At 46.4% G+C, this 25,118-nt stretch overlaps 1 protein-coding gene across 1 annotated transcript; it reads right to left on the reverse strand.

Annotated features, from left to right (window-relative positions):
• Window positions 1-15,851: 15,851 nt before the first annotated feature.
• Window positions 15,852-24,476, reverse strand: LOC311587081 (stearoyl-CoA desaturase 4). Its single transcript, XM_084763547.1, has 5 exons — window positions 24,289-24,476; window positions 22,296-22,426; window positions 20,419-20,624; window positions 18,812-19,044; window positions 15,852-16,076 (listed from the first exon to the last, which is right to left on the reverse strand). Exons 1-5 carry the CDS (start codon window positions 24,449-24,451, stop codon window positions 15,877-15,879), a joined length of 933 nt encoding a protein of 310 aa, XP_084619673.1. The 5' UTR covers window positions 24,452-24,476; the 3' UTR covers window positions 15,852-15,876.
• Between the last annotated feature and the right edge of the window lie 642 nt (window positions 24,477-25,118).

Raw genomic sequence — 25,118 nt, forward strand, 5'->3', positions numbered from 1 at the left:
ATCTCCGAGTACTGCGCAAGCCTTGTCTCTACAAAGAGCCATTATTCCTTCCATGCTTTTATCCTTTTGCTTCTAAAATTAGTAAGTTCCCCTTCTAGAAGAAAACCAGACAGATTTATGCTCCCCTCTGGGAGCAATGTAGAGATCGTAACCTGAGTCCATCGGGCAAGTGTTAACTTCTGAATGACTATTAAGCTCTACCACAGCTTAGCGCACTGGAATATTGTTAAGTACATCAAGTGAAAGAGCACAGTTAATGGTGAGGCAGGAGAGACAGCTCAGCAGGCTAAACTCTTGCTGTGCAAGCCTGGGGACTTGAGTTGGACCCCTGGATCTCACGACAGAAGGAGAGAACTGACTCTCAAAAGTTGTCTTCTGACCTCCACACGAGCGCTGTGACACTCGAATGAGCGCTGTGACACTCCACGTGAGCGCTGTGACACACCGCTGCCTCCTCTCACTCTTACTGCACACATACACACAGTACAGGGTTTTAAAGAGAATATAGCTGATTGTAGAAATCCAATCAGTGAAGCAACCCCAGAAGTCTCGGTGCAGTCATATAAGAACCATAAAACCGAAGCAGGATGCTCCCGCCTTGCAATAACAAGCACTAATTCTACATTAATGACTTCCGGTGGGAGCGAACTAGATGAGACCCAGACAAGGCTTGTATAAGAATCATCGTAAGAATAGATTGTTTGGGGGAGAGGAATGGGAGGATACAAGGGATGGGATAACAATTGAGGTATGTGCTCGCTTCGGCAGCACATATACTAAAATTGGAACGATACAGAGAAGATTAGCATGGCCCCTGCGCAAGGATGACACGCAAATTCGTGAAGCGTTCCATATTTTTAAATGGATTGAACTAGAAATTGTCATAATGAGTGAGTTCACACAGAAGCAAAAAGAGCTAAATGGTATATACTCACTTATATCGAGACACTAGTCCAAGGTGTACGTCCCCATGAAAAACTGTACCTACCAGGAAAGTGAGTAAGAGGGGAGGACATCCTATTGAAACTTTAGGTGTGAGAAGCCTGGGAGAATGAGGAAATAGAAGGATCCAGCGGGTCCTGGAAAACTACAGGCAAGTCTGAGCCCTGGAGTCCTCTGCAAACTATGGCAACAGCCAAGGAAAATATAGGCAGTAAACCTCGAACCCCTACCCAGACTAGCCGATGGACAGAACATTCTCCACTGTTGAGTGGAGAAGGAGATCTGACTTTCACACAAACTCCGGTGCCCCATATTTGAACATGTCCCTTGGATGGAGATGCCTGGTGGCACTCAGAGGAAGGATAATAGGCCACCAAGGAGAGACTTGATACCCTATGAGCATATACAGGGGGAGGAGGTCCCCCTCAGACACAGACATAGGGGAGGGGAGTAGGGGGGAAGTGGGAGGAAGGGAGGAATGGGAGGATACAAGGGATGGGCTAACAACTGAGATGTAATATGAATAAATTAATTAAAAAACAATTGAGGTGTAATATGAATAAATTAATAAAATATATTTTAAAAAATAAATAAAAGAAAAAAAGAATAGATTGTTTTCTCTTTCCAGACAGGATTTCTCTGTGTAAGCTCTGGCTGCCCGGAACTCAGTCTGTAGACCAGGCTGGTCTTGAACTCAAAGACTTGGCTGCCTCTGCCTCCCAAGTACTGGGATTAAAGGAGTGCAAAACCACACCCAGCTCATACAAATATTTAATGAAATGAAAGAAAACACAAATAGACCCTAAATGAATTAAAACAGAATATATGTAAAGAGTTGAATGAAATAAGTAAATAAATACAGAGTTTGAAATAGAAATCAATAAAGATAGAGGAAAAAGAAAGTCCAGCATGGTGGTGCATGACTTTAATACCAGCACTCCAGAGGCAGAGGCAGGTGGATGTCTGTGAGTTCAAGCCCAGCCTGGTCTACAAAGAGAGTTCCAGGACAGCCAGGGCTATTAAGCAGAGAAACCCTGTCTAGGAGGAAAGAAAAAAGAAAAGAAAAGGAAAAGAAAGACTAAAAGAAAAATCAAATTAAAAATTCAGAGATGGGGCTGGAGAGATGGTTCAGCCATTAAGAGCACTGGGTGCTTTTCCAGAAGGACCCGGATCCAATTCCCAGCACCCACATGGCAGCTCACAACTGTCTGCAACTCCAAGATCTGACACATGCAGGCAAAACATAAAATAAAAATAGATACATTATACCCAAGGGCTGTGGCAACAACCAAACAAGGAAACCTCAACAGAAGCCTCACCATTAGAATGGACCAAGTGGGGGATAGACTAGCAGGCATGGAAGACGGGCTGCCTGGATTACAAGATTGATTCAGACCCTGACAGGCATAAGAAAATACGAAAAATAAGCCAATTATTTTAAATGCCATTAAAACAATCCAAGTTGTATATCACAAGAGCAAAACAAGGAGATCCTCGGGCTAAGGGCGAGTGCCCACCAATGCAACACGAGAGGCAGGGTAGGTGCCTCGGGCATCCATGCCTCAGTGCCCTCCCAGCATGAACCAGGCTGTCATCACTGCAGGGAGGGCCAAGGGCTGGGCACACACTCCATCTGCTCCCATTCTCCTAACTGCATGGTGTGGTGAGCTATGTGACTCTACATGACTGTACTCTGAAATAGGGTATCAAAAGAGGGGTTGTGGGCTGGGAACTCGGCTCAGTGGTTAAAAGCAGTTCTTGCTCATTGCCTAGGATCTGAGTTCAATTCTCAGCACCTAGTTCTGGTGGTTGACAGCTATCTTCAAATCCAGCTCTAGGGCACCTGACACCTCTGCCCCTGCACGAACATGCACAATCAAATGTTCATATTCTCTCTCTCTCTCTCTCTCTCTCTCTCTCTCTCTCTCTCTCTCTCTCTCTCTCCTCTCTCTCTCCCTCTCTCTCTCTCTCTCTCCCTCCCTCTCTCTCTCTCATCTCAGAAATAGAATGGATCCATTTCATAGCACCATAGATATATATACCATTACTTAAAATGGTTATGTTTCATGTTATATGCTTTTTAAAACATGATTTTTAAAAGATTTATTTAATTATTACATATACAGTGTTCTGCCTGTATGTATGGCTGCACACCAGAAGAAGGCACCGGATCTCATTATAGATGGTTATGAGGCACCGTGTGGTTTCTGGGAATTGAACTCAGGACCTCTGGAAGAGCAGACAGCGCTCTTAACCGCTGAGCCATCTCTCCAGCCTCCGCCCCTCTAATACTATGTGCTTTTTATCACTAAATAAATGGAGACCAACAGATGCAGCCCTGAGCCTATTGGGAACAAGGCCCTTGGGTTTAGTTTTCAATGCTGTGAGGAAGGAGAGGCCCAGGAAAGTGAGCTGGTTTCTGTCATCTAGAAGACCGCTGTGGCTGATTTGTTCAGACAAGGAGACAAACAGCCAGTAAGCCCACATTCTGCTAACGTGAAGCGAGGTGTCTAGTGACTTCATGAGCTAACCCCAAAACCCAGTCAGTTCTCCAAGAACCCCTCTGCAGTTTTGTTTTACTCTGGACTCCAGAAAAGATATATTTCATGCCTATATTTTTTTTAAAGATTTATTTATTATTATGTATACATTGGTCTATCTGCATGTACACCTGCAGGCCAGAAAAGGGCATTAGATCACACTATAGATAGTTACGAGCCGCCATGTGGTTGCTGGGAATTGAACTCAGGACCTCTGGAAGAGCAGTCAGTGCTCTTAACCTCTGAGCCATCTCTCCAGCCCCCATGCCTATATTTTTAAGTGAACAGCAGGTGATACTTAAATTATGTCTCCTTTTCCTGAGCTCCTTTTCTATTTCCATCAGAGAGGTCAAAGAGAATTAATTCATACAGCTTAGAGAGTCATCAGTGCAGAACACTTTTTCTTAGGATAAATCTTTCTTAGGATAAATGTTTGTTTGTTTAAACAAGATTTCTCTGTGTAACAGCTCTGGCTGTCCTGGAACTCTGTAGACCAGGCCGGCCTCGAATTCACAGTGATCCACCTGCCTCTGCCTCTCGAGTGCTGGAATTAAAGGTGAGCACCACCACCACCTGGTGCTTTTTTTTAAAAGTGGGGTTTCCCTCCCCTAAGTAGAGGATAAGGCTGGGCAGTCCCCATTTGAGATACGCGTAGACTCTGAGGCATTTGGAAAGCAGTGAACATCCACAGTGGACCTACCTGGGGTCTCACTATGAGGTCAACTTTTACGGTTTGTTTTTCTCAATCTTTTCTGCAAGCCCCTGGTATTGATTGTGCCATTTTTCCCCATGCTTCTGAGGTTAGTGTCTTCTGCAGGCCAAGAGAAGTTCAGATCATAAAGGGTCACTTAAGCTCACGTTTAATCTCATTAGTCCAAAGTGTCTGTTCGACCGGCGTAATTCAGTGTCCACAGTTTCTGTGGCACTTAGAGGGTCATAGGTCAGTTTCTTTCCAGTTCTAAGGATGACATTTTTCTCCTTGTACATAAGGAGACAGTTCTCCTCTCTTCAGTAGCTCAGCGTCCTGTTTCTGCACCAAGTCTCATCCCTTTCTTGGGCTCAGTCCCTTCTGGTTCACCCTGTCTGTCTCCTGAGTTTTGTTCCATGTCAACAGCCCCAGCAGCAGGAAGCCTGTAGGCTGTTCACACCATCCTATGTAGAATTTGTTTCACTTCAATTCAAGGCGTCTGTGGAGCCCACACTCCCTCCGGAGGTCATTGCTTCAGGAATATTCTGCTTGATTTAAAATTTTATCTTACTCACACTTTCACACACACTCATACACATGCACACACTCACATCACACATACACTCACACTCTCACACACTCACACATGTGCATGCACACACACCGTCACACACTCATACACACGTGCACACACTCACACACACAGGTACACACACACAGGTATACACACCCAGGTACACACACACAGGCATATGCATGCAGGCACACAGAAATAAAATACAAAAGAAATGCCTCCGCCATATGCTCCCACCATTTTGAACTGAGAGGTGCTACCAAGACCTTCTGACATTGACAGACTGGAAGGCTCTGTGAGCCAAAATGCGTGCCTGTGTATGGGTGTCCACTGAGGCTAGAAGAGAGAGCTAGGTCCCTGGAGCTGGAGTTACAGGTAGTTCTAACAGGCCCCACCTAAGTGCTGGGAACACAACCCAGGTCCTCTGGAAGAGCAGAGAGTGGTCCTACGCACTGAGCTGTCTCTTCAGCCCATGAGAGGTATTCCGTGCATCACGGTGGATCTGCAAGCGGAGAATGGAACAGGAAGCCAGTGCTGGGGATCACACTGCCACCAACTGGGGAAGCAGGGTTCAAAACATCAACCCGTCAGGGGAACATTTCAGATTCAAATTGTAACTCACCTTCTCACTTTTTGTGTTTGTTTGGTTTTTGTTTTGTTTTGTTTTGTTTTTGTAATTTTGTTTGTTTGTTTGTTTGTTTGTTTCAGGACAAGGTATTTCTGTGTAGCCTTTGGGTCCTGGACTTGCTTTGTAGACCAGGCTGGCCTCAAACTCACAGCAATCTGCCTGCCTCTGCCTCCTGAGTGCTGGGATTAAAGGCACCTTCTTATTTTAAAAACATACAAGTGGTTTGCATCCACCAACGCCAGTGCATGGAGAACATGAACAATTTCTAGATTTTCAGGTCTAGATCAGAGCGGTGACTAAATCAGAAAGCAAAGCAAAGCTCTCTGCTGCACAGTGACCCTATGAGAAGCTTTCACAATGCCAGGCTTCTGCGGCAGCGGCCTGGACGGCCCCTCAGTGATGTTCACTCAGAGGCCAGGAAATGGGCAGCTGCTGGGTCCCTCCCCTCCTCGTTTAGATGCCAAGTGCCGAGGGCTTTCCTGCAGCTTGGCTTTCTCAGCAGACCTTGCTGCAGTCACAAAGAGGGGTGGAGATGGGGACAAAAGAGGAGGACAGCAGTGGCTCTGTGAGGTCTCTGAAGTACAGATGGTGTGCCCCTGGCAGGAAAAAAAAAACTGTTCCTTTCAGACTTCAGATTTTCTTGGGAGAGGCTCTGCCTGAACTTGCCTTGCACAGCTCGGAGGTGTACAGCTGCCCCAGGGTTGGATCCTGGGCCTTTGCCAAGAATTATTTAACAAAGGTTAGACTTACGCTAATGTGGTATTTTGACATGTATTTAAAACAAGGAGTGTCTTTTAAAATGGACACATCTTTTTCTTTGTTGTTTTCAGTGTTGAGGATTGAACCAGGACCTCATGACAAACCAGGACAAACACTCTGCCACTGAGCTGCATCTCCAGACCCTTAATTTTGCTTTTTAAAAAATCTACGTACCTATGTACCTACCTATCTACCTGTCTATCTGTCATCTATCTATAGATTGTTTATCTATCTATCTAACTTTCTGTGTGTATGTATGAATATGTGTGTGCAGCGGGGAGCCTGTATTTGTGTGTGCACACAGAAGCCAGAAGATGTCACCTAACTTTCTGTGTGTATGTATGAAAATGTGTGTGCAGCAGGGAGTCTGTGTTTGTATGTGCACATAGAAGCCAGAAGAGGATGTCAGCTGTTTTCCTCCATTACTCTCTGTGTGCTCCTTTCCAGGCAGGGTCTCTCCCTGAACCTGAAGCGAGCATCTTCTTGGCTAGGCTGGAAGCCAGAGGCCCTAATGATCCTCCTGCCTCTGTCCCCTTTAGAGCTGGGGTTACAGGGTTGTATAGGATCCCCCATCCTGTTCCATGGGTGCTGGGATCCAAAATCTAATCCTCATGAATGTGCAAGTGCACTTATCCACCGAGCCATCTCCAGCCATCACCTCCCCCCCTCCCCCTTTATCCTAACTGGTCCATATATGTTTATATGCTACAGTGCAATTCACGGGGACCATGGTGACTTCAGGTTCCAGCCACAAAGCTCACCTTCAGGAGGCTGAGGCAGAAGGAATGCCGTGAGTTCAACACCAGACTGGGTTGCACGGTGAGTTCTAGGCTAGCCTGGGCACAAAGATTATATAAGACAGCTCATTTTAAAAATAGTCTCAGATTTACTTACTGGGTTGAACTCCCTCTGATGAAAGAGACAGACAAGACTCCCCACTCCTGAGTTTTCCTTTGAACGCATCTTGAGAGAACTCTTTCTCTGACTCCAGTTCCCACTGCAGAAGGTCTCATTTCCTGCATCTTCCAGTGTGCTCGTCCTCCCATGAGTCCACGCTAGCTGCTTTCGTTACCAGAGTTAGTGAAAGTTAAAGCCTTGACCCCAAGAGCCCCAATAAACAAGGCTCAGAACCCATCCTTTAACAATCCAATTAAATAGCATAATTACATTAAACTCAACTCAAGGTACGTATCATTTCTTCCAGGCAGATGGATTCTGGAGATAGGCCACCTGTATTAACTTAAGGCCCTAGGGAGGACTCTGGCCTGGTCTCAGTCATACAGATAGTGTAGAGGTCATGTGGGCTATTAGCCACCTCTGGTCCTGGTTACGAGAGCTTGGGGGAGTCCCTGGCTGTATAGATACTGTAAGGGTCATTTAAGCTATTAGGTCTCTCCAGTCCTGGTTGTAGGAGCTTGAGGGAGCCCTTGCTGTAAGGGTCATTTAGATTACTAGCCACCTTTCAGTCTTGCTTGATATGGCCTGGCTCAACAGATAACACAGATCACTAGGCTGTTAAAAACTTCCAACTCCCAGCTTTCTGAATGGAAGAACAGATTTCTGTCCACTCCTTTGAGAGGACAATCCTGTGTGCTTATCACTCCTATTTTCTCTGGAGATCTGTGGGCACAAGGGCCTTTATGCTGTGCTTTCAACAGTTACAATGGGTGACAAATGACTCAAGAGTAATTATTTGAGGTTCTATTTTTATTTACTTCTTACAGAATTTTGCGTGCAAAGGGCCTCCTTTTTTTTTTTTCAGGCTGTGCATTTTAGAGAATGACATTTTTATCTGTAGTGGAATTTATACAACTTAAAGAGCAACTATTTTTAAGCTACTTCTGTGGCAGTTCCCATATTGACAGGGTTGTACGACCACCCCCTCTGGCTTTGAAATATCCCCAGCACCCCCAAAGAAAATCTTGTGGTTGGCCAGGCAGAAATGAAGATATTATGAATAGACCTAAGTCTAACTATTAGACTGGTAAAACAATGGGTCAGGAATGAGACTTTCCCCAAGAATCTAGTGCTGGGAGAAGGAAAGGCACCAGCTGGAAGGGGACTGGCCTCCTGGCTTCACCCAGGTGGGGCACCATGCCAGACCCCCTTATGCATGCAACAGAAACCTCATGAGACTAGCCAGTGGCGAAGCAGATCCACACCCATGGCCCTCTATTTAAACTTCAATCTTGGGTTGAAAAGCTATCTCAGTGCTTAAGAGCTTTTGTTCTTGCAGGGGACCATGGTTAAATTCCAAACATCCACGTAGAGACTGACAACCATTGACTCTTTTGACCTCCGTGAGCCCCAAGGCACTCATGTTATAAGTATACATACATGCAAGCCAAACACATAAAATAAAACAAATCTAAGCTCAAGTCTCACTTCAGGATCCCACTGACAAAGGTGAGGAGGCTCACTGGACTTCTTTATTCCTCTTCCCAAGTGGTCATAACTATATCTCCTTTTTCACTTTTTAAAAAACTGTTAATTTGGATGTTTGTTTTGTTTTCTTTTGATGCTTTTTTATTTTCTGAGACAGGCTTTCTCTGGGTAACCCTGCTATCCTGGAATTCACTCTGTAGACCAGGCTGGCCTCGAATTCACAGAGATCTGTATGTCTCTACCTTCCAAGTGCTGGGAGTAAAGGCAGGAGCCATCACCACCCAACTAATTTGTCTGTTTTAATTGGCTTCTCAAAGGTGGGTAGCTGAAATTGACTTTCTGGGGTACCAACTGTGACCCCAAGTTTGATAAGAACTCCGCAATGACTTGTCTTCTCCTTAGCATTCACCTCACCCCTGGGAACCATTAACGCAACCTAAGTCTTTCTGAATTTGCCTATTCTGGGTTTTTCATGTAAGTCCTGCAATATGTGACCTTCTGTGTCTGATGTAATCTTAACCCAAACCCTAACCCAGAGAGAGAGAGAGAGAGAGGGAGGGAGGGAGGGAGGGAGGGAGGGAGGGAGAGAGAGAGAGAGAGAGAGAGAGAGAGAGAGAGAGAGAGAGAGAGAGAGAGAGAGAGAATATGAAAGGACAAGTTGTATACATCTTGGTGGCACTGGGTAGATGGTCTCAAATTCTGACTACTTATACACCCTTATACAGTGCATGCCTTTGATTTCACCAGTGAACTGTGCCTCATGATAGCATCCAGAATGTATGGATGTTAAATTCATGGCAGACTCTGATACAATAAAAAATATACAGGACTTGAGGACACTTTGCCGAGGATTCCAAAATACTTTATAAAAAGACATTATGGGGCCGGAGAGATGGTTCAGAGGTTAAGAGTAGTGGCTGCTATTCTAAAGGTCCTGAGTTCAATTCCCAGCAACCACATGGTGGCTCCCAACCATCTATAATGAGATCTGGTGCCCTCTTCCGGCAAGCAGATATACACGCAGGCAGAACACTATGTATGTAATAAATAAATAAATGTTTAAAAAATAAAAATAAAAAGGCATTACCCATGCCTCTAATGTGTCCATTGAGGTAGATGAAAATTATTGTCCATGTTTGCATAGGAGGATGTAGAAGAATTTTAATCCAGCGACAAAGCTATTCTGGCAAGGGCTTTGTTGCCCAAAGACTTTCTAGAGGTCTGTGTGGTCCAGCTAGAATGCAGACACCAGCTACACACCTTTATTCCCTCTGACTGAAATACAGACCTTTAATACCAAACAATGATGCCTAACTGAAGAGGAGACAAAGTGACAGATCAGAGAAAGATTTGACAGAATGAGTCAGAGATAGGATATGCCCAACTCTCACAAGAACAGACAGGAAGGAGAGGCTACTTAAAAGAGCAGTGCATAGCAAGAGAGTTGAGTTCGGTGCAGTTCCATTGACTGCAGTTGAGTTCGTGTAGTCAGTGCAGTTCAGTGGTAGAGTTCAGAGACAGTTTTTCCAAGCAGAGCAATTCGGTGAGAAGCTGAAAGAAGCCAATTTGAATCAGTCAGCTTGGAGAGGAATTTGGGCCAGAACAGCTGAGCTGAACTAGTCTGCCAGAGCTCAGAAAGAGCTAGAAAGGGTGAATTTACTCAGCAGTAAATCTTGGAGACTCAAAACATTCTAAGCCTAGTAGATGAAGGCTCGACGAAATGTTTAAGGTCCAGGCTTGCAGAAGATTAGATTGTCCAGAGGCTAGAAGCTTCCAGGCCTAGACCTAGGGATAGTTAGATAGAAATACTCTGGGCTCAGCCTAAGCCATGTATTTATAAAGCTTGGGTATGGCTCTCATCCCTTCATCTGAGGAAATAAAAACTGCATTTACATCAGGACTTGAGGTGTGACATAGTTAAACAGCCTGTCCAGTGGAATAGTCTCAACATATTCCTCAAAGTGCATGCTTTGCAAAGGCAATCCCCAGTGTAACAGTGTAGAGTGGTGAGACCCTTAAGGGATTGTTAGCTCAGATGTGCTTTACCCTCATGAATGGATCGATGTTCTCAGCAAACATAAATTCCCTGCCACCATTTGTTAGGAAAGAAGGGGTCACTGTGGTGGTTTGAATGAGAATGGCCCCCAAAAGCTCACATGTGGGTGCACGGTCACAGAGAGTGGCACTATTTGAAAGGATTAGGAGGTGCGGCTTTGTTGGAGGAAGCATGCCACTGAGGGTGGGATTTGGGGTTTTAAAAGCCCAGACCAGACCCAGTAGCTTTCTCTCTCTCACTTCCTGCTGCCTGGGGATACAGATGTAGAACTCTCAGCTACTTTCCAGCACCATGTGTACTTGTATGCTACCATGCTTCCCGCCATGATGACCATGGAAACTGTAAGCCAGCCCCAATTAAATGTTTTCCTTTATAAACATTGCCATGGTTATGGGTGTCTACGATAGTCACATAGCAGGTCTGTGCTATTGTGGAAAGTCAAGCCAGGGGCCTTGGGATGGAGGCTGCCTGCTTTAGAGACCTCACAGGGCCTGTGTGATGCTTCTACAAAGAGGACTCAGGTTACTGAAGATGGGGGAGTTGGGGTGGGGGATGGAGAGGGATGTGTTTCTTTACACTTGAAGAAGCCTCAGAGTCAGAACGAACACACCCAGACAACACATTTTCAGCACAAAGGAGATTTATTTACCTCAGAAGGGCAGTAAGTATCTGTCTCTGGATCAGGCAAAGACAGATGGTTGATAGATGGTTGGCTGGCACATAGCCATTTTAAGGGCTCTAGCATGGGAAAAGAAGAAAGGGGTGTACCCAGAGAGGGTTGGGGTGGCTGTTTCTGATTGGCTAGGAAGACAACAAAGGAGATGAGGTAGCAGGTTTTTTGTCATTTAGCCTGGTGGGTTTGAGAGACCTATGAGGAGCAACAATATTACTACTATTGTTTGGTTGGTTGGTTGGTTTGGGTTTGGGTTTTTTCGATACAGGGTTTCTCTGTGTAGCCCTGGCTGTCCTGGAACTTGCTCTGTAGACCAGGCTGGCCTCTAACTTACAGAGATCCTCCCGCCTCTGCCTCCCAAGTGCTGGGATTAAAGGCGTGCACCACCACTGCTTGGAAATACTATTTTTTTTTATCTAAACAAAGCAAAACCAATGAAGGAAGAGAGGAGGTGGGGGAAGAAAAATATGAATACATTCAGATGACTTCCTCCATCCACCAAATGTGCCCACTTAATAAAAACAACTCTAAGCAAGTTTCCAAACTGAAACCCAGAAAAAAAAACCTGCAACCCATGTTACTGATAACTCCTCAGGCAGGCTCCTTTTTCCACCAGGTCCAGCGGCAGGATCCCAGGCCCAATGGGACTTTGTGGAGGGAGTCAAGGCAGGCTTACAACCACTGTGAGCAAGAAAGGGGCATGGTACCTACTTACATTGCTAGACCACCCACGAGGAAATAACCATGAGAGATTCACAGTCAGGTCTGAGTTTGCCTTTTAACGTGTCACTTAAACTGAGCCTGAGAATCTCGAAAACAGTGTTCCTTATTAAGACATCAGTCTCCTAAATGAATCTGAAATACACATGAGGGCCAGAAGTATCCACCCAGACTTACACAGAGACTTGCAAGGATCAGATCTATGGAACAGAACTAGAAGGGAAAGAAGAGAAAATTACATTTATTTCCCATAGGGTTTTTTCGGGGGGGGGGGGAGGTAGGGGTTTGCTTGAGATGGGGTCTCATGCCAGGTGTGGTGGCACACACTTTTATTCCCAGGACTCGGGAGGCAGAGGCAGAGGCAGGTAGATCTCTGTGAGTTCGAGGCCAGCCTGGTCTATACAGACCAGGATAACCAAGGCTACACAGAGAAATCCTGTCTCAAAAAAAAAAAAATCAAAAAACAAAAGGAGATGGAGTCTCACTCTGTAGCCCTGACTGGCCCGTCATTCTGGTGCCTCCCAGTGAGTACCAGACTCCTCCCAATGATCCCTCATCCCATGGTCATATGGAAGCACTGGTGCATGTGGACCACTTTGCTGGGCAGACAGGAGGCACTGCCCATGCCCCGTGCTCTCTGTTCTGATCCACACAGAAAGGATTGATTACAAACCCTCTTGTTCAGCGGCTGTTGGCTCAGTGGCACAACATGAACAGTTTGAGGTGGTTGAGATTATGCACTCGAAAGCCCTTCTGAGCCAGGGATGTTTCTAGAAGCTTTGCTGGACTCTCCTAAAGTCCTTCATGTGACAGCTACACGGAGGGAGAGCAGCCACAGGAAAGAGTTCAACAATGGCACTTGCTAGAGACACAGAAAGCCTATGCCCATAAGCATCATGTCTGAAGGAGAAGGATTCCCCTGTTGAGGGAAAGGAGAAAGATCATGGAACAGAGAGACCAACCAATAGGAGAAAAGGAAAAGATGAGAGTGGAGGATCAAGTACCAGGAAGTTAAGAGTTAGGTATCTTCTCAAGCAGTCAGTCCTAGGTGTAGGCTGGATGATCTTGGAGTATTGGGGTTGACCTGGAGCTTCTGTGTATTCAAATGTTAATTGCTTGTGCCCCTCCCCCCACAAGATCCTTATTGTCCTACCAGCAAATTATTATGTATCCAAAATGACATCGTGGGAAACTTGCCTCCCAAATGATCCCTGATTGGCTAATAACGTTGCCTGCAACCTGGGCTGGGGAGAAGAGAGGGAAGTGAAGGGAAGGTTCTGGGGCTTGTGGGATGGAAAAAGGACCAGGGGGAGGAGAGAGGGAAAAGGGAAGGAGGGAGCAGGCCGCCATGGCTTAGCATAACAACGGCCTAGAGCAGCTTGCACTGAGGACTGGGGTGAAGCAGCCCAAATGGAATATGTGCAAGTGTTTATGGGGACTTTGGATGGACAGTAGACAGGATAGCTTAGAGGGTTAATATCTACCCAGCTCCAGAGTTTTAAGGCTTATAATAAATATAACAGACCTCTGTCTTTTACTTATAAATAGCAAGTTAAGGAATAACTAGTGCTGTATTAATAACCAGCTTTAATTAATATTAGTAGAATAATTAATTCATTTTACATATGCCTTAATAATTATATGAATTAATATTAAATATTAACATTTCCACAACAATAGAGCAAGAGTGTGTGAGGGGCACAAAATGGAGAAAAGTCTAATTACCACTATATTCAAGGAGAAACAGTTAGTGATCACTCTTGTCAGAGCTGGGGGTAACAGGAAACAAAAGCAATCCTCTGTTCTATGAGCTTCTGGAACACTCGCAGAGGGAGGCACTGAGTGAAACACCTTCCTGGTCTACATAGTTTTATGTTTGACACAACGTTACCTACAGTCCTTTAGATGTGTGAGTTGCTGTAATTATCTAATCACTGTGAAAGCAGAAAATAAATAATAGTAATAGTCCAAGGAAGGCACAACAGAAGCATACAAGGAATTAGGTGTACAGCTTATGGGATCCATCTTAAACCCTCTCTCAGGTTTTAAAAACTTATCAGAGGAGTTTCTTTTTCACCAAGTCAAACATGTCTCATTCAAAGACTTCTGGTTCTATGACATAAGAAAGTTCAGTGTCACTAAAGAAAATTATCTCAGCAGGAATCTCTTTTTCTACAAATAGAATGCCTTTTCCCCTAACTTCTCTTTGAGTTACAGAGACATCCCACTGTGTTCTAGCACAGCCATGTTCGACAGCCCTTACCTGCTTAGTGTTGGAGCTCCAGATCTGTGGAAGGTGGGGAGCTGGGTCTGATGCTGGCGAGTGATTCCTACGGCTACACTTCCTGGCTCTATCCCTGCTTCTGAGTCACACCACACATGCATGCTTTCCACCTTAGCACTTCTATGACAACAAATGTTATTTTTTATCTCTTTCCTTTAGCAATGTGTAAACTGAAGACAGAAAGATGCTTCTTAAGAGGTTTTGTTGCACCAGTCGCATTGGGCAGCTATGGAGACAGAGAACTGTTGATGATAAAAGTCCTCACTTTGAGACATCACCAAGGTTGTGGAGGTGGACCAAGTGCTCACTGGCAGCTTCTCAGAGAAGCAATGAAGGAGAAAGACAAGTGCACTAGGGACAAAGCACAGAGGGACAGGGACTAGAAGAAAGAGTGGTCTGTGGTTTGCATCATAAATGAGAGTTGCCTTGAACATTTGACAAGAACACTTGGCAGAACTGGGCATGATGGTGCACACCTTTAATCCCAGCAATCAGAAAGCAGATGTAGGGATTTCTCCTCCTCAGTGAAGAGAGCTGTGGCAGCCCACTGCCTCAGCCTTGGAGAGGCCTGGGAGAGCCTTGGTACCCAGGTCAGCATGAAAGAGGGGCTGACTACCCTGGGGCTGTGGAGAGAGAAAAAAATGGTGACTCCCGTGAGCACCTCCGCAGGAGCTGTCCATGGTGACGATTCCTCCCTCAGCACACTGCTACAGAAACCTGACACCTTACGAGCCACAGAGTGCCTACGGCCACCAAGGGAGAAGTCGATGATGACAACCTTTCTTGCTTCAGCCTACCGCCTTCATAGAGGACTCTATAAATTTTGGACATTTTGTAAACTTTACAACTCCCCAAGGCAGAAAAGTAGCCAGACGTCTGCCTGAGAAAGTTCCAGCAGCCCAAATCCACCACCCCAAACCTCTGTAACTTCCATCTCCATCCCCTCAGTAAGATTCATCCCTGATTATGCTAATTTAGAATGAAAAGTCTGGACAAAACCCCACCAATCCCTGATCAGAAAAACTGACCAATCCCTGAGCTTCCCACTAAATCCCACCAATCCCTGAGTTCCCCCCCCACACCAGCTCAAGACTTGAAATGCTACCAATCCACACTCTGGAAATCTCTGCCCCCAGAAAGCTCCACTCCCTAAGAAACCCTATATAAAGGCTGTGCCTGACCATTTCCCTGCTGTGTTCTCTCGGGAGGAGAGGCAGCAACTCCTGGATTTGCGCCCCGCCCCTTCCTGGATTTGCTCCCTCCAATAAATCTCTAAGAGATGTATTGCCTGCTGGGACTCCCTCATAAGAAGAAAAGAAGAAAGAAGAAACAGAGAAGGAGCAGAGGAGCAGAGCCAAGGCTCCAGAGTTCTCCAGCTCCTCATGTGTTGGGGTGACCTTCCCAGCCCTCAGAGTTGTTGACACCCTTCTACCCGAGTGCCAGAAGGCAGGAGGATCACTGTGAGTTCAAGGCCAGCCTGGTCAATAGACTACAGAGAAAGACCCTGTACACAGACACACACACAAAAAGTTCAGAAGTAGGCTTTGGTAGCATGATTCAGTAGTTAAGAGAACATTAAATATTGACCCAGTTAGTTTATGGACCAGAGACCCAGATAACCCCAAACTCAGGCACTCTTGTGGTTCCCATCTCCAGTTCTTTTAATCCTAGCTAAGACGGCGGCCTTGGACACTCTCTTCCGGTCGTAAGCCAGGCCGAGGGCAGCCATGCAGTCGATGAAGAACGTGGTGAGGTTGACGTGCCAGCGGTACTCACTGGTGGAGTAGTCATAGGGGAAGGCGTGATGGTAGTTGTGGAAGCCCTCGCCTGGAACAGAAGCAAGGAGAGTGTTAGGGGCTCAGCGATTGCTGTTTCTCTTTGCATGTCCCTTACCTGTTGTGTACTTTGAACTTTGAAGAACCTCACTGTTGAGTGAACAGATGAACCCCCAGTCTTATATTCTAAAGCGAACAGACTCCTCAGAGGCATCTCAGGAAACCAGTAGACAGGTTCTGCTCACACATGCCTGTCTGGAAGCCTTTGTCAGAGGAAGTTTCTGTTATAAGAGGATGGGAGAGAAGCTGGATCTGTAGGAACAAATTTTATGATGAAAAAATATCAGAGCTTTAGGATATTTGGGTGCCTGTGTTCAGTGCAGGGCAGAGAGTGGGGCGGAACATAGCTTTGCTTTTTAGATGAAGTAAGCCACACTGTTCTCCATAAACTGCTATTCTCTGTAAGGGTGGGGCCTTTAATGGGGTAGACAGCAGCTCTCAAAATTACTAGGAAAGTGTCTTGGCCAGTGTCAGGCATTTCCTTAGCCTCTCCTGATTCTTGGGAGATTGTTCTGGCTGCTAATTCTCTGAACTTTGACTTTGGGGTTGCGGAAGCACTAAGAAAGCAGAACTCTGAAAGTACTCAGACATCCCTCGAATCCTTGAGATTCTGAGACTCCTAGGATGAGGAGCTTGCAAGATAAAGGAGAACAAATCCCGGATTCACAATCCTGTCTGTAATTGGTTTGGTGCTCTCCTGTTCTCCACATGGCTTTTCTTTCTGAACCAATTCCAACAATACTGACCCTTGTCAGACTGAGGGAAAGACGGTGAAGAAGAAAAGTCATTGAACCCTGAAGATAAAAATAACCCTAGAGAAAGTCAGAAGAAGAGAAAGAATGTTAAGAGCCAGGGGACCTCTGGGCATGGCATGGCTGTGGCAACCTTGAACTCATAGCAGCTGTGATTACTGCATAAGATCTGTCTGAGACTGAATTGGTCAACACCCAGACATAGCAAGAGGAAGGGTTCACGGGGCGCCACCTGCCCTGAGGATTTATACACAATTAATGGTTGAGAGAGAAGAGATAGACATTGTCATCAGTGGTGTAGCCACTTGCCAGTGTCCGTGCTTCTGGGATACAACACCCTCTTCCAGATTCTATAGGACCACAAGCACATGGTGTACACATGTACATACAAACAAAAACACTCATGCACATAAAAAATAATCTTTTAAAAAATATCTCCCGCCGGGTGTTGGTGGTGCATGCCTTTAATCCCAGCACTTGGGAGGCAGAGGCAGATGGATCGCTTCGAGCTCAAGGCCAGCCTGGTCTACAAAGTGAGGCCAGGACAACCAAGGCTACATGGAGAAACCCTGTTTTGAAAAACAAAATAATAATAATAATAATAATAATAATAATAATAATAATAATAATAATATCCCAAAGCAGAGTGTAGTAGCCCACACCTTTAATCACAGCACTCAGGGGGCAAAGGGAAGCCCGTCTCTGTAAGTTCAAGGTCAGCCAGGTCTACACAACGAGTTCCAGGCCAACCAGAGCTACCATGTGGAACCTGCTGAGACCCTAGCTGAAAGTTAAACACGAAAATACCCAAGAGATAACGGGGATTATATAGAAAACAAAAACAATGAAGGAATTCCTTTTAACTAAATGACTCCAATCAAGACTTTTCAAGGGATACACTCCCTGGGTGCTCTGGGTTGTGTGTGGTGTGCCTAAAGGCCCTAACACAAGGTTGCTAACCTCCACAGATGCTACCACAGGGAGGCTCTGAGTGGGACCTAGCCAGACCTCATTGGCTCTTGTCTGACATTTAAAACAAAGTCGCTCCTCCCCCACCACCACACACACACACACACACACACACACACACACACACACACACACACAAATGCATGCATGTGTGCCACAGAGAGAAAGAGAAAGAAAGAGGTAGGGGGAGGAGAGAAAGAGGCAACTAGGCTATATGAGTAACAAGGAGGACAGGAAGAGATCTCCCGGGAAAGCTATGAAAACAACCATCTTTGTCAAAGGCCGTGAGTGCCTGACTAGGAGACAAGGCTTTGAACAGAACAAAAAGCCAAGGAGGAGGCAAGTGGGCTGGAAGAACAGATCAGAGGGGGAATATTCCCAGAGATGAAGCCAGAGGCTGGCAGCCACCTGGAGCTCATAAGGATTCTGGAGTTGGGAAAACTCATGGCATAGACTCTGCTTAGTGGCCCAGGCCACACATCAGCCTATCTTATTCCATTTCTGTGAAAATCTAAGAATTTTCTAGCATAGGTGGTGAGGATTTTTTCCCCCCAAACACAGTCAAATTAAGACTATAGACAATGGTGGGAAATACTAAAAGTTGGAGGAAGATTCAGGAAACTACAGTAGTGTGGCACAGCTAAGGTTTACGGAACTAGGTCACAGCCATTTTTTCCCCTACACATGCAGCAGGCTTACATATATAAAGCATTACGCTTTACTGGCCTCTCCTCTGATGTTACTGTTCTATTTATGAATCATCCGCCTCTAGCAAGATGCAACCTAACTCAGAAGCGACCGGAAAAGGAGAACCCAAAAAGGATTCAGTCACAGTTGGTGATGGTTTGGGAAATTAAAAACCAATGGATTAAGCCTCACTTTAGAGTGGAAACCTAAGATCCGAAGCAATCATAAAAATAGGTTATAATATGATGTCTCTGGCTTAGCCTTAACCCTCTAATCAACAGCCCATGTCACGTAGTCTTGATGTGAGCTGGTGACTTACCCAAAGATACCACTGAAACCAAGGGATTCTCTCGGGCACCAATGTTCCTGTCGTATGGCCGGTAGCCGTAGAGGTGGGCAGCACTGTTCACCAGCCAGGTAAAATTGAGAAAGACGCTGTACCGCAGGAACATAGCGATGCATAAGCTGTGCCAAAAGGTTTCACCCCAGAAGTACCAGGGTGCCAGTGTGGGCAGAATGATGCTGATGAACACAACAGATAGCTTGTAGTACCTATGTGGAGAGATCACACACTGAGTCTGTGAGGAGGGGCTGCAAGCAAACTTAAGAAGCCCACACTCACTGGGCTGGGCTGTCTTTCCTCCTACACTATGAATACAGGAGGAATATATATCATCTCACTCTTCACATACACAAACACACACACACAATGTATATGTGTGCTTCGTCTGCATGCATATATGTGCATCACATGCATGCAGGTGTCCAAAGAGGTCAGAAGAAGGCATTGGATCCCCTGGAACCGGATTTACACATTGTAAGGCAACATGTGGGCACTGGAAATCAAACGTGGGTCCTCTGGAAGAGCAGCCAGTGCTCTTGACCATTAAGCCACCCCTCCAGAAATACTGGCGGAATGTGGGTTAGAACGTGGGGCTATTGACTGAAAAAAAAAACCCCATTGTTTCTTTTCACAAAGTGTAAAGCCATGCTGGCCAAACAGGTCAGGATCAAAGCCCAAGCTCATCTGTTAAGTTCTTCCCAGCTGCCTTTGGGGTCATTTCTTGAGTCCACCTCCATCTGTGACACAGAATGCGTGACAAGTATCTGTCTCCTGCTACCACCCACTAGAGCTTTGCTCTGCTTTCCAGGAAGCACACTGAGTGCCCCTGACCACCGACATCTCTCTGTCCCTCTGGAAGCTTTGCTCATGCTTCACTCCCATGGTGCTGACATTCCAAGGGAGCTGATTGATACCTGTTGAGCAGTCTCGTATTCAACTGGTATGGACACTGTCTGCATCCAGCTGCTTCCCTGCCCCAGGGCTTTCCATATCTAACTTGTTTCCCTGACCTTCACCTATCAATCAAGGGCTGGTTTCACCTGCGATGGGGCAGCCTCTCTGAAGTACGTCTCTGCCCCATGATGCCAAGGACCGTGTTTATAGTGTAAGGCTTTGGCTAGTCTCATATGCTGTTTGTGTTGTCTCTGTCCATGCACAGATGTCAGAATCACTGTTGTTTCTGAGGCTCCTTTTTTTCAGCAACTCTTCCCAGCAGTCTTGGTCTCCATGAACCTTTCACCCTAGACAGCATTCCTCCTTACTTTTGGTTATTTGCACCCCTGCCTAGGATATAGGCTTTTCAAATGGAAGGACTCCATCACTTCTCTGATTGTGTCCATGACTATTCTAGGTCAGTGAACATTTGTTGCACTGAATTTGTTTCATGGAAATATCTCAGAAAGAAAGGAACAAAGCAATAATCCTTGCTTGTGCACCCATGAGACATTAGTTAATTGAGTTTTAAAATGACCGTGAGCATGCAAACAGAGTAAAATCAGCTCTTATTAAATGTGTTCTATTAGAAAGAGTAGGGTCCCTAAACTCCAGGTACCCTGAGTTTGACGTCTTCCCCCCTTACTCACCTCCTCTGGAACATCACCAGCTTCTCGGCTTTCAGGTCAGACATGTCCAGTTGTCCGCCCTTCTCTTTGACAGCCGGGTGTTTGCGCACCAGCAGCCAACCCACGTGAGAGAAGAAGAAGCCACGCCGGGAGTTGTGAGGGTCGGCGTGTGTCTCTGAGAACTTGTGGTGGGCGCGGTGATCTCGGGACCATTCGTACACATCATTCTGGAAGAACAGGAAAGAGGAGACCAGGACTGAGAAGAGATGCCCTCCCGGGGGGAATCCAGTGCCCAGATGTTACAAGGATTCAAGACCACACCTCAAAAAGTCCCCAGGACTCTGACCCAAAGGAGGTCTTGGGGAGCACCATCTTCTGTACACCTGCCCCTGAAGTATATGTGGGAAAGAACTTACAGTCTCAGGCCCAAGAATCACCTATTGCTTCCTTTGATTGTGTGATAGGGAGATGGCAAAAGATGTGTGTGTGTGTGTGTGTGTGTGTGTGTGTGTGTGTGTGTGTGTGTGTGTGTGTGTGTCGATGAGGTCCACAGATCCAGAGAGCAAAGCAAGGAACCCTAGTTCTCAAAGAAAGGGATGTGAGGCAGGCTTCTCAGGGAATATCTGATCACTGGGTACACAGACTATGAAGCAGGTCCCCCTGGGATCCTAGGATGCTTCTCTATCACAAAGGTACAGCGATATTCACCCTTTACAAGTGACAGCTCACCCAACCCAGTGTCAGGGCCAGTGTGTAATTCATGAGCCTCTGCACTTTTCCAAAGGACCTCTGGCTTACTGGTAACTCTTTCTACCCTTTCAAAAATGTCTCTTTTTTGGTTTTGTTCCATCAGGACACCAGGAGCCTTTGAGGAATAAGTTGTTAGGTAGAAATGATTGGGCACATAAGGTGAGCATCTCAAGTCATGTCAAGAAAGAGGGACTGGTTTGATTTCCCATCCAGTGAGCTATCCTGAGCCCGATGCTGAAGTCTAAAAGCAATTATGGGCCTGTTACTCCTTTGGCTTTTTTCTGTTATAACTTTTGCCTCAGCAAACTTTAATAGTTGACTTGACCAGCATGGCAGTCACTCCTAGGACCACAGGGTTTACCTGTCCAATCTCTTTGTGACCAAGTGCAAAATGGGACTTAATCTCCTAAGACATTTTGAAGACTTAATGACTTCTTCTAATGCCACAAACATTAGGGTTCTACCTGCCATTGAAATGTTTTATTATCTGCAGCGGAATCCTCAAGTCTGTGGCATATTACTTTTGATCCCAGTGGGATAAACACCTTATAGCATGAGTATGGAGATACCTGCACAAAATATGGGGCATGTGTGTATGTGTGTGTGTGTGTGTGTGTATGTGTGTGTGTGTGTGTGTGTCCTCTCAGAGTCCATCCTAAGATGTTTATCAGTTAGCAAAGACCATGCCCCAACAAGAAGTGATTCCTCTTCTAGTGGACAAACATTATCTCTTCACTCACAAGTCTGTTTCCCATCCCACACATGAGATCAAAACAAAAACATGTTTACACCCACTACATATGAGCTTATTGTTCACTGAGTTTTCAAGAAACCAGGGTCTGTGGCCCATAAGGTGAGCTGAACAACCACAGTAGAACAGGCCATATGATATAGAACATGGAGACTTTGGGGAAAACACTGGCCCTATAACTGGAGAGTCTTCCAATTAACTCCACTTTCCCATCCTTGTGACTCTGAGATGTCCCATGCTGTGTGGACCTCGGTACTGAGTATGCACTTGTGGTGGCTACAGGGAAATGAGAAGGACAATGGCGGTCCTGATGGCTCTTCTTGGGGTGCTGACCAGCTGCACATTGCCCCCAGGCCTTCAGAGAGTAGACACACAGCCTTTGTCGGCAGCTTCTTACCTGGAAAGCCATGGTGTTGGCGATGATGAGGAAGAGCCTCAGGGGCAGCCTGGCCTTGTAAGTTCGGTGGCTCCACAGGCGGTGAGCCCCGGCTGTGACGCCCAAAGCAGCAACTACATTGTAGATTGCTCCTGTCAGGAGACAGAGGGAGAGTGAGTCACCAACTATTGTGGGTCCCATCTGCCCAAGGGTGTGAGGACCCTTTGCCAACTCTCTAGCCCCCTACTGTTCCCTCAGACGTTAGTCCAGATCCTTCTCTTTTGAACACTTGAGTAGTTCCATTACGTCCCAGTCTCTACATAGAGATGAAGGAAAGCTCAGAAGCCCATGAAGCCAAGATGGCAACAGGGCTCTCACCGCCTGTCTGCAGGGGCAAAACCTGAGCCTATCAACCCTAACCTTCCTCTGTATGTTCTAAGTCCTTCATGGCCACAGATTAACCCTTGATGCCTTGAAAAAAAAAATAGCAACCAGAGCAATTTGGCTTGATCAATTACAACAACCCCAATTTTAAGAGATACTGAGCCATGACAGGTCTAGGCAAATTCTGCTGGGACAATAACATTTGAATGTGCTGGCAGGCCACATGCCCATATCAGGGCAAGTCAGCTCTGCACAGAGTTTTTTGTTTTGTTTTGTTTTGTTTTTACAGTGGCCTGAGCTTTACCAAGAATGTTAATATTTTCACAATTACTGCACACCTTGGCTGGTAGGTGTGATTACTTCTGCTTCCTGAAGAAACAAATCGTAGAAAAGACCGTTTACTCAGAATCACACTGTTGCAAAATTGTGGTGGTGGCTGCACCCCAGGTTCCTATAAATAAGGCACTGTCCCAGCTGTACCTTCCATCGTCCAAGATCTATGCTGAGATCCCAAACCCCTCCTCTGCCACAATCCCTCTGTCAGTCTGGACACTCACTGCCAGTACACACTGTGTGGTCTGTCCCTCCCAACCCCTTGACTGACAAATAGACAGCTCGGTTCAAATAGATTAGTTCCGTGACCTCCAGGGAAGCACTGTTTGTCTTCACAGTGGGTATATTAAGCAACATCTTGTAGCGTTGTTTTAAAGAGTGGGCTGGAAAGTTTTTCCCCTTTAGCCTTCATGTCTACTTCCCTGCAGGACAGAGGCTCTCAGAGTCACTGAGGTAGGAGAAAGGCTGGGAAAACACACCAGCAACCTAAAGAACACAACCAGGCACATCTGGTGCCTGGAAAAAGCTGCATTCCTGAGAAAGGGGTTCTCCTCAGCTGTATTTCCCCAGCACTGGCTCCAAGGACCAGAGCTGACCTGCTGCACCTACTAAAAGGATGAGCCAACTTCTACAGCACTAACCCCCTAGAGACAGGAAGTCTTCTGTCTTCCAGAGAGGGAGCCCTGGCTCACCGCCCTGGCCTGCGGGAGTCCTATTCCCTCTTCCTGATTTAAGAATGGCAAGTCAGAGGGACACGTGTGTGTCCAAGGGAGGGGGGTGCACCCTGCATCAGCCCACACCCCATGGAGCCCCAGAGAGCTAGCTACCAAGTAAAGGACACAGTAGCAACGATCTTCCTTATTACAACAGCGTGAAGGTCAAAGTTTCTCCATAACCCATGGTGGGGTTGGCGTTGGGGGGGGGGTCACCAGGCTCCCATGCCCCCCAACAGGGATGCAGGGACCTTAGTTTTTCTTGTAGCAGGCAATGTTGATGCAGGAAGCTTCGAGGCAGAAAAGCTCTTTCGGAGACTGCCAACGCTTTGCCATACATCTATGCCTCCACCCTTCACAGATTTTACCATCCAGGGTAAAGGACCCTCAGAACAAATGCTCCTCTACCCCAATACCACAAGGCTCCATTTCCAGCCTAGCTATCAGTACCTCAGGGAGTGGAAAGAAGATGCAGAAAAGAATCTGAGCAGAGAACGGCTTCTCTTCTGAGACAGCGACTCTCTTATTAGAGAGTAGGGTGAAACCTGGGGTCCCGGCTCAGGAATGAAGGGTCAGGGTATTACCCAAGAGGCAGGTGTAGGCCTTGCTGGAGGGAACCAGTGTGATCCCATACAGGGCTCCCAGGTGCAGCAGGGCCATAAGGATGATGTTCCTCCACACGTACTCCAGCTTGGGCGGGGGCCCCTCCTCATCCTGGTAGCTGGGGTCATGTATATCTTCCTTCATTTCGGGGCGGATGTCTTCCGACAGGAGGGGCGTCTTCTGCACCTTGTCTTCTCCACCCTGCTGAGGCCAGGAGTGAGGGTCTATGGTGGTGGTAGTGCCAGAGCTGCTGGAGACCTTCAGGCAGAGGGAGTGAAGAGTTGAGAGCAGGTACATGAGGTGGAGGGGGGGGTGTGTATTTCTCCTGTAATACATCTAAGGCAGTAGAGGCAGAGACCCTGGCCACAGTTCTTGGGTCATATAAAGATGGATTACACCCCTAAATAGAACAGAGAGAAGTTCCCACAAGCTACACACCATGTGTTGACAACAAAACCTCAAGGCGAGGGAGTAAAATATCAGTACCTCAGGCAACATACAAGGGGAAAAGCACACGCATGCAGAAAGGTACTGACTAGACAGGGGTTTTCTTTCCTTTAAAGTCAACTGCCAAAGTAAACTGCGCATCCCTCACATGAAAGTCATACAAAATCCAAAAAGATATCCAAGTGTCTCTGTAGCTCTCAGCTCTGGCCCCTAGCAACCAAAGTCCCACCTGGTGCCAAAGATCCTGTGCTGTGGGGTGCAGGGTGGTCCTTGGAGAAAAGCCGGCCTCCTGGGGCAAGTGGGCTGTCATCTTGGCTCCTTGGAAGCCTGGATCCCGATCTGTCAGTTAAGAGTGCAGGACGCA

The sequence above is a fragment of the Acomys minous genome (genome assembly GCF_964271855.1).
Source record: "Acomys minous genome assembly, chromosome: 2".
Classification (NCBI taxonomy): domain Eukaryota; kingdom Metazoa; phylum Chordata; class Mammalia; order Rodentia; family Muridae; genus Acomys; species Acomys minous.

Excerpts from the sequence above, each read along its gene's own strand:
- LOC311587081 (XM_084763547.1), bottom strand. The coding sequence starts at position 24,451 with ATGAAGGAAGATATACATGACCCCAGCTACCAGGATGAGGAGGGGCCC. Across the intron at positions 22,427-24,288 it reads GGCCTACACCTGCCTCTTGG|GAGCAATCTACAATGTAGTT; the intron begins GTAATACCCTGA and ends GTCTCCTGACAG. Across the intron at positions 19,045-20,418 it reads CTGGTGATGTTCCAGAGGAG|GTACTACAAGCTATCTGTTG; the intron begins GTGAGTAAGGGG and ends CTCTCCACATAG.